At 39.5% G+C, this 9,627-nt stretch overlaps 1 protein-coding gene across 2 annotated transcripts; it reads left to right on the top strand.

Annotated features, from left to right (window-relative positions):
* Positions 1 to 1,126: 1,126 nt before the first annotated feature.
* LOC139124840 (tripartite motif-containing protein 2-like) lies at positions 1,127 to 9,292 on the top strand. 2 transcript variants are annotated; one of them, XM_070690948.1, is made up of 2 exons: positions 1,127 to 1,245; positions 4,555 to 9,292. In XM_070690948.1, the coding sequence occupies exon 2, from the start codon at positions 4,594 to 4,596 to the stop codon at positions 6,127 to 6,129; it is 1,536 nt and encodes a 511-aa protein (XP_070547049.1). In that variant the 5' UTR covers positions 1,127 to 1,245; positions 4,555 to 4,593; the 3' UTR covers positions 6,130 to 9,292. The 2 variants fall into 2 exon arrangements, with proteins under 2 accessions (XP_070547049.1, XP_070547050.1); XM_070690949.1 differs by lacking the exon at positions 1,127 to 1,245 and adding an exon at positions 1,928 to 2,072 and having other exon boundaries at positions 4,555 to 7,976.
* Positions 9,293 to 9,627: the final 335 nt, after the last annotated feature.

Here is a 9,627-nt window from a genome sequence, read left to right as displayed (position 1 = left end):
ACGAGAAGTTATGATCAATGAATGTCACTTTGCGTTAACTTTACCCTCAGTATAGATTATACAAGCCTTACTGGCCTTACCTCTCTGTGTGTGCCTAATACTCTAGGCCTACCCTCGCTATCACCCAACACAGCGTATTTTGCTCAAAAATCACTCTTTTGCAAATATTCGATTTTAATTAATTTGTTAACCCAAGATTAAAACATTGGTTGGGTCCACCTTCAAGCTTGTCAAGCAGTCGTGAGTTGCGTGATACAGAAGTGTTAATTTATGCAAATGTTGCAAATCACCCAATTTCCTGGCTTCTTTTTCCTCCCAATTTAAAATTTCCAAAGAATGTAATCCACTCTGGCTGGGTCAAATTTTCTGAAATCGTCACATTATGTTTTTAAATGCTATGTCTGGCAATAAAGTTCTTACATTTTAAATAAGAGGCATTTTTATTTTGCTAATCATGATTTTAATCACTTTTATGAGTGTAAATCTTTTAACCCTTGCCATTTTAAAATGAGGATAGAAAGTTTAATTTTCCCTTTAGCGTTAACACAGGTATTGAAGCCATTTTGCATTTCAAATATCGGTAAATTTAGGCCTAAGCTTACTTGTGTCCATAGTTCCATGCCGGGTAACAAAAAGTTCACAGTGACTTCCGTGAGTCCGTTTTTTACTTGGTTTAGGCCTACTTTAGAAAGACAATGATTTTAAATTTTCCATGAATTACCCTGTTACTTTCGAAGCGCATACTATCTTACGCCTAAATGTAGCCATGACTTCTAGGTTTCTAATGAACGGTTTACATTCACAACACATATACTGGACTGTTGCCAAGTATTCAAGAATAGCACAGGTCTCCGGGAAGCGTTGTTGGTACGCAGCACTCGGAGAAATCAAACAGCAAGCAAACTAACACAGGGAGAATAGTTTATATTGATAGCTACCGATTCAAAAATATCTTTCAAGAAAGAATAGGTAAAATGGGCAAAATTATATTAGATAGTAAATTCAATGTTAAATTCAATTATGTATCAAATTTTTATTACATTATTTTATGTAAATAGGAGTCTGTAAAGGAACGGTTGCAACATTTTTCGGAGGAAAATTTATCGAAAACACAGACTGAGAATGCAACTTTATTACATTTGCGATTGAAATAAAGTTTGTTCGCACGTAACAGGGCACCTGTGCTCAGACAGTATTTACACTGATATGTTGACATCTCCGCCCATATCCCCGACAGAAGTGCAAGTAAGTACTTCGAGTTCGATTGAAATATCTGCATTTTGATCAGTTTTCTGTCACGTAAATGTGGAGGTTTTGAGTAAACTGGTGTAGCCTATAACTTATTTGCTTCCGCGTTACGTGTAGCCAGGGACCTAGCAGGGACGGGGTCCAGACACTTCGCACCAAAACCAGTTCGCCCCACACAACTTCGTCCCAAAACCATTTCGTACCAAAACCACCTCGTCCCAAGTACTACTTCGCCCAACCCCACTTCGCCCCAAGTACCACATCGTACTAAAACCACTTCGACCAAAGTATAGTATCGTCAACTCGTCCTGAAACAACGATGTTACGACGTATAATAAGGTTGTTTTTACCTACAACTTGGAAGCATTAATGTGTTAGGACATTTTGGCTACCACAAACCATTGTTGCATCATGGTTGCATGAAACCATAAGCGATAGAATAAGAAAATAGAAACACGCAAATGCTACAACTCAGGTGCCTTGCGCGGAATTGCTCGATGTCAATTTCGCGAAATGCGTACACTTTCAAGATTTCAGTCCCAGGATGACAGAAAGGTGGTTATTTTCAGCTTTACCAGTTAGCGATAAGTTTCGGGCAAAGTGGTTTGGGGACATGACTTTTGGGGCGAAGTGGTTTTGGTACGAGGTTGTTTTGGTGCGAAGTGGTTTTGGTGCGAAATGGTATAGGACGAGATGGTATGGTGCGAAGTGGTTTTGGTGCGAAGTGTCTGGGAACCAGCAGGGACCCTCACATCGCCTTGTTGGCTATATAGGTAGCAACGTCATATAATATATATGCATAGCGATGCATATTGTATATGACGGTATGTAGAGTTCATAAGTGCATTCAACTCTGATTTTAACTTACAGAATTTGTGACAGAACACATTTCAGATAACTAAAGGCGATGACTCCAGACCCAAGTGCAATCGGTACTCAAAGCACCGCTTGCGTATTTCATTTTACAGCTCATTTCAGATGCAAGTCATCTCCAAGGGCAGATAATCAGATTTCTAAAATTTTTGAAATAGTTTGCTTGTATGCTGCTTGTGTTTACTCACCCCAAAACTTGTAATTCTGTGCTCTGATTGTGACACAAAATCCTGGTGGCACGTAGCTGCAAAATTGTAGCTCTACGGTGAGACGGTCGGTGAGTTTTGGTTTTTGCGACCTCGCTCACCAGTAGTAGAGCTACAATGCCGAAGGCCCTGAAGCATACAAAATAAGCACGCTGCACATGGCACGGCATTTTGATGTATTGCAATTTGTCATACTGATTTATCACTACTGAAGATTAAACACTATACTACACTAACCTTGTCGTGTATGGGGTTTGGTATTTGTTCAAATACGTCCAAAAACATTTCTTGGAGCCGCCATTACCAACTTCCGGCAATGGCGGCTCCCAGAAACACGCTCAATGTTTATGGAACGCGATCGACGTGTCTGTGCTAATACCAAACCCCATAAACGACAAGGTTAGTGTAGTATAGTATTTAGTCTTCAGTAGTGATAAATCAGTACGACCAAATGCAGTAAATATGTGGGATTTTACATGAAAATGCCGCGCCATGTGTGGCGCGCTTATTTTGTATGCTACAGGGCCTTCGGCATTGTAGCTCTACTGGTGAGCGAGGTCGCAAAAACCAAAACTCACCGACCGCCTCACCGTAGAGCTACAATTTTGCAGCTAGGTGGCACGATGAGATGTATTTCCACAATTTGCCTATTATGTACACCCCCAGACACACGCACCCATTGGAGTTTTTTCTGTAACGTCTTCTTAAATAGGAGGTGTAAATTATTTCATTGTATTCCAAGTCTGCATTGGGGAATATGATTTTATCAATCAAAGTGAAGTGAAAACATGTTCCTCCACCAAAATTTTACAGCTTTTCAAATGTTTTTAGCAAAGTGTGGCCTGGTCAGTGACACAATGGATCTGTCTTAGACTTTACAATGTAGGTCTCAACTGCATTTGTCCTTTGTTTTAGCCCCTTAATTTTTGAATTTAGACTGTATGACTTTTAATTTAGCTCTATAATAGGGTTCTCACATGTAGATAGCAATATTTTTTTTTCTAAATTGGGTGTGGAGGTTTAATGTGCAGCCATGCATACACCAGACAATTTCTCTAAAGAGTTACAATATAACAGGTGAGCTATCGGATTGAGAAACAAAACTTTATCTGCAATGTTGGCTAAGTAGGTTTGAAATATCAAGCATGAGTCACAATGCATTGCATTATTTAGCAAAAAATAACCAAAAAGGAAAAAAAAACATGTATTTACTGTGAAGGAACTCAATTGTCAATAATTTTACTGTTTTCAGAATCAAAAAATTTCAAACGTTTTGTTATGTTACATAGTCGTTGGTAGGGCATGGCAAGCCATGAAGTCTTGCATTTTTAAACATCGGTGTACATGCAAGTACTTGAGCTCAAGGTTCAAGTAAATGTTTCAGTCCTTTAATAATGGGAAGCCTTTTTTCTCTTTACAAAGGGATATAAACTATTTTCGCATGTTGCAGTCGACAATGTCAGATGGATGTCAGTTGGCAGCAGTGCCAGTTTTGAATTTCTTATCAATATACAAAGACACATTGTTTTTCCTGGTTTGTGTAAGTGCAAGTATAACTTATGGTATTTTTATTTTTTTATTTTTTGTTCTGCATATCAATTGCAAGATCTTGTTCTTGTCCACAAAGCATGTGAAAACACCCATTGTGCTGCTTGTGAAGACAGCGTCAATACATGTAAAATGCATTGTTATTGTTGACATTTGTATTCTAGTCCAGACCAGAATTTACTTGTCAACAATAACAATGCAGTCTACACATGTACAGGCTGAGCTGACAAGCAGTTGGCAGCAGTGCAAGTTTTGAATTTCTTATCAATATACAAAGACAAATTGTTTTTCCTGGTTTGTGTAAGTGCAAGTATAACTTATGGTATTTTTATTTTTTTATTTTTTGTTCTGCATATCAATTGCAAGATCTTGTTCTTGTCCACAAAGCATGTGAAAACACCCATTGTGCTGCTTGTGAAGACAGCGTCAATACATGTAAAATGCATTGTTATTGTTGACATTTGTATTCTAGTCCAGACCAGAATTTACTTGTCAACAATAACAATGCAGTCTACACATGTACAGGCTGAGCTGACAAGCTGAATATTGATATCTCAACATGCTTTGGGGAGTAGAACAAGAAAATGTAGTTGATATCATCAGCAAAAATAGTTAAAAATATTAAAAGTTACAGCTTCTGTGCCTCTCACGGACATACTGTTTGTGCTTCTTTTCACAGTATAAACATCAGAATACTAGACTCGGATAGAACTCAATCATGGCAGCTGAAAGTGAAGATTTGAAACAAGAAGTTGAAAGAGCAATCAAAGAAGCAGAAGATCTACTTAAAACTGATTACAATTTGATAGATAGGCAAGTTGAAGATGTCATTGAAAGAGTGCGGAAATCAGGTGCAGAGCAGAAAAAGTTGTTGAAAAAGGAACGTGAACCGTTTCACCAGAAGTTAGAAGAGGTCAAGAAAAGACTACAACAGTGTGAGAGTATGCAGTCATTGGTTTCTGAGCTGCAGAATATTACACCTGATAAATGTCCAAGATTTTCTCCTTTGAGTGACCTTGATGTCCCACCTCTCGGCGAAATCGGCAAGCCAGCTGACCCAGACAAGTCATGGGTCGTTGTTCAGGATTTGCCGGGTGAAATACGAGCAAAAGAAACATTGCATCTGCGTGTCAACTTGAGAGATTGTGAAGGGGCCACCTTGAAAGCATGCAAGGACGTAGTTGCAGAAGTCAAACATGGCACATGTGAACAAAAATTAGAATTAACAGTTGACAACAGTTTTCATAGTAGTGGTCCAAAACATGGATCTGGCCATGGAAATGGTGGCGACAACGATGATAATGGTATTGACAAGCAAAGTCATACATGTATTGTTTCCTATACCCCAGACAAGTCAGGGGAACTGTCACTCACGGTGAAATCCCGAGGTCGTCACATTAAAGGATCGTCTGAACTCAAACCAGTCGCAGTGCTTCAACCGTGGAAGCAAAGCAAAAGAATGAAGGTTTCTGAAGGAAGATCTCAGGGACTCAAACCCCATGATGTAATTGTCAGCGGTGATAGCGAGGTCATACTGACTGACTTGAAGAACAAACAACTCTGGAGAAAGAATATAGAAAATGATGAAGCAAAGTGCATCGACCTCAAGTCAGTAAGTCCGCGTGGTATCGCCATAGATGGGGATAAATTATTCATTACAGATGACGGTCAAAGTCGTGTCGTCGTGACTGACCTAGAAGGCAAGGAATTAATGCCTTCATTTGGTAAGGACGAGCTAAGAAACCCCCATGGTATTGCAGTTAGGGAGAGTAAAGTGTATGTTGTTGACTGCAATGGCAATTGCGTCCGCATTTATGAAAGGAGTGGTGATGGGCATTCCTACAAAGGGTGCTTTGGTTGCCATGGTAAGTGCCTCGGCCAGTTTCGCCGTCCAAAAGGTATAGCAGTGAATGGTCAAGGGCAGGTGATTGTGTCAGATTCGGAAAACAATCGCGTTCAAGTGTTTGATCCTGATGGCAACTTCCTGTTTGACATCCACGGCACAGGCGAAGAAGACGAGCATTTCGACAACGTCCGGCGGCTTACAACAGACAGGGATGACAACATTTACATATGTGACAGCAACAACGACAGAGTGGTGAAGTTCGATAGATTCGGCAAGTATGTCAGCACAGTGAACTCGGACACGGATGCCATCAGCAAGCCATGCTGCGTAGCTGTGCTTCTGACAAACCCTCGTAAAGTTGTGGTCCTTGATAGGGGCAGTGAGTCACCACTTTCAGTGTACGAATAGGGACAAGTGACATAACACACATACAGTCTGTGTTGAAAAGTCCAATCAGTCAATTCCATGGGACCGTAGACATAGAACAAGGAAGTGTGTCCTACAAACATAACAAATGTAAAATGCATCAAAAATTCCAGCCAATGGGAGCTTATAATATTTTAAACAAAATGTGAGGTTTTAAAATTGTTTATGGAGCACTTTTGCTTGTGTATGTAGACCAATAGGACACGGTCAGTTCTTACAGGTCAGTATTGGTATATTGACACAGGCGGACATGTTTCTGCTGAGTGGTGTGTCACACAAGAAAGCATTGAGTAAATGAGACTAGAAACAGTGAAACAGTGATCTCTAAAATTCAGTAAAGATATGCTACCTTGCACAGTGACTTGCCAGTACAGTGAAGAGCAGACATATTGTAACAGTCAATATTTTCAGGTCAGTATATTGATATATTGACCTAAAGTCTGTAGTTATTGCCTTTATGAGAGCTATTGCTATGAGAGTGATAATTGTAAAACATGAGCTGCTTTCAGTCATATTCATTAGAGTGGTATCCTCATTATATTGTACAATTTCTTATTTACTGACCAAACGGTCAAATATATTTAGATATGCAGGGGTCTATATTTGAATGCGGACGACTAGTGAGGGAATTCAGTTCCTTATTTTGGAATTGTTTGAAGGTTATGCCAAATTGGACTTTAAAAGGAAGTTTAAACAATCAGTCTGATCACAGTACTCTCTAGCTTTTTAATTTCTCAGATAGATTTCTGTGGATTTACGGATTAACACCAGTTGACATCTGGTACATGTGGATAATTTCCAAACTGTAATATCTAATCGAAAATATTTTATTTTCAGGGAGCTTGTGTCAAACTAAATATTTTATTCAGGATTTCTTAAGGCAAGTCATGTTGGTTATGTGATACCATATCACAGTACAGTGCAGATTTTTTATTTAAAATTCAGCTACTTTGATGGTATTAGTACTAATTCACCTTAAAAAAGCGTTGCCACATGTGTATTGAGTGTGACAGCTAATACTCTACCATATAGTTGTTACGTGCAGAGAAAACGAACAAAAGGGTGAACTCAGCAGTTAACGTTTAAACAAAATTTATTACGAAAATAAAACTAATTGCTAAGTCAGGGATAGAGTACAAGCTTTAAAAGTGTACAGACTACTTATCTCAGCTGGGACGGCAGAGCTCCAGTCTCAGAGTTGTAACAGTCAGTCGGATGAATGAACAGTCCTTTGGCTTGCAGGCTTGAAACTGCACAAAGTCCACAGTATAAATCCAGCGTTGGCAGTGAAGGTCTTGAAAGGTCTTGAGAATGACTACTGCTGGAGTTTAGTAACACACAAGAGACACGATCCCAAAAGTCTGACTGAAAGCTGAGCGCGTCCCTTTTATAAAGGCATATAAGAACAATCTAGAACTTTTATTGACATGCTAATTACTGTTCTAAAATTATCTCCCTTACACAACTAATCAACTTTCCAGAACATTCCAAACATGACTAATTGAATTCAAGGTTGTGAGGTCATCAAGGGCAGTGACCTTGGAATGTTCTAGACTAATTGAACTCAGGTCATGATGAGTGTGGGGGAAATGACCTACATAACACACCCCCTCTTCAAAAAAAGAAAATTTTTCAAAGAAAAATCTTTCTTTTACAAATGTAATCTTGAAAGGATTTAAGTACTCAAATTTTGTTTTACTCTAAAGTAAAATTTCTTGAAAGTGAACAACAATAAACTCTAAATACGAGAGAGACAGTCTGCAATTAAATTGTCTCTGCCTTTGATATGTCTAATGTCAAGATTAAACTCCTGTAACATTAAACTCCATCTTAGCAATCTCTGATTTTTGCCTTTAAATTTCTGCAGAAAACAAGAGGGTTGTGATCAATATAAACCACTATTGGCTGATTTGAAGAAGTAACATAAACTTCAAAATGCTGTAAGCTAATATCAAAGATAACACTCTTTTTCAATTGTAGAGTAGTTTCTCTGGGATTTGTTAAATTTGCGTGAAAAATAGCAAACAGGATGATCTATACCATGACTATCCTCTTGCAATAAAACAGCACCAGCAGCCGTATCACTAGCATCTACAGCTAATTTGAATGGCAAAGTGAAATCTGGTGCAGACAACACTGGGGCACTTTGCAGTATGGCTTTAAGTGTATGAAATGCCTGTTGGCATTGCTCTGACCAAACAAACTTTACTTTCTTTTAAGTAAGTTAGTCAAAGGCTCAGTAATTGTGGAGAAATTTGGACAGAATTTTCTGTAGTAACCAGCCATACCGAGAAAGCGCATCAGTTGTCGTTTGCAGTTTGGTATGGGAAAACTTGAAATGGCACTGATTTTGGCATCAACAGGTTTTACCTCACCCTGTCCTACAGTATGTCCGAGGTAAGTTACCCCTCGCCCAACCAAACTCAGATTTGGCAAGGTTGACAGTCAACATTGCTTTACTCAGTCTCTCGAAGAACTTCCGCATGAGCTTAATGTGTTCCTCCCAGGTGTCACTATACAGGATGACGTCGTCAACGTAGGCTGCACACCCGTCTAGCCCGGATATGACGTCGTTGATCATCCGTTGGAACGTTGCCGGAGAGTTCTTCATTCTGAATGGCATCACCTTGTACTGGAACAATCCGTCTGGTGTAACAAAGGCGGATATTTCACGAGCACGATCCGTCAGAGGGACTTGCCAAAATCCCTTCAGTAGGTCAAATTTCGTCACATACTTGGCTTTTCCCACTCGGTCGATGCAGTCATCAATCCTCGGGATTGGGAAAGTGTCTGTCTTTGTTAAAGTGTTGACCTTCCTAAAGTCCGTGCACATACGATAACTGTGATCTGATTTGGGAACAAGTATGCACGGCGAACTCCAGTTACTTTTACTGGGTTCAATAAAGTCATTGTCCAGCAGGTATTTGACTTCTTCCTGGAGATATTTCGCTTTTGTTGGATTCAGTCTGTATGGATGTTGTTTTACAGGCTTACTGTCCCCAACATCAACGTCGTGATAGATGACGTTTGTCCTCGTTGGAACATCTTGAAACAGGTGTTTATATTCGTGGAGCAGTTCTTTCACCTGTTGTTGTTGTTCTGGCTGGAGGTGTGCCAACTTTGTAGACTCCAGCTTCTCCAGGATTTCTGAGTTCTGAAGCTTGACCGAGCCCAGCTTTGAGTTTAGAGTATTTTCACTCAAGTCAGTTTCAGTATCACTATCTTCATAATGGTTTGAACTGACTGCACTGAACAGGCTGAGTTATAGTAGGATTATCCCTATCCAAATATGGCTTAAGCATATTTATGTGACATAGCTGTTTTTGTTTTCGCCTGTCAGGTGTTGTTATGATGTAATTTAAATCACTCAATTTCTTATCAATTAGATATGGCCCAAAGTAACGAGCATGGAGTGGTTTGCCAGGAATTGGAAGTAGAACAAGAACTTTTTGACCTGGTTCAAACTTCCGTTTTGAGGTG

The sequence above is a fragment of the Ptychodera flava genome (assembly GCF_041260155.1).
Source record: "Ptychodera flava strain L36383 chromosome 23 unlocalized genomic scaffold, AS_Pfla_20210202 Scaffold_24__1_contigs__length_23054250_pilon, whole genome shotgun sequence".
Classification (NCBI taxonomy): Eukaryota; Metazoa; Hemichordata; class Enteropneusta; family Ptychoderidae; genus Ptychodera; species Ptychodera flava.
Note: the sequence above shows the minus strand (reverse complement) of the source record. Positions and strands in the feature narration are given on the sequence as shown.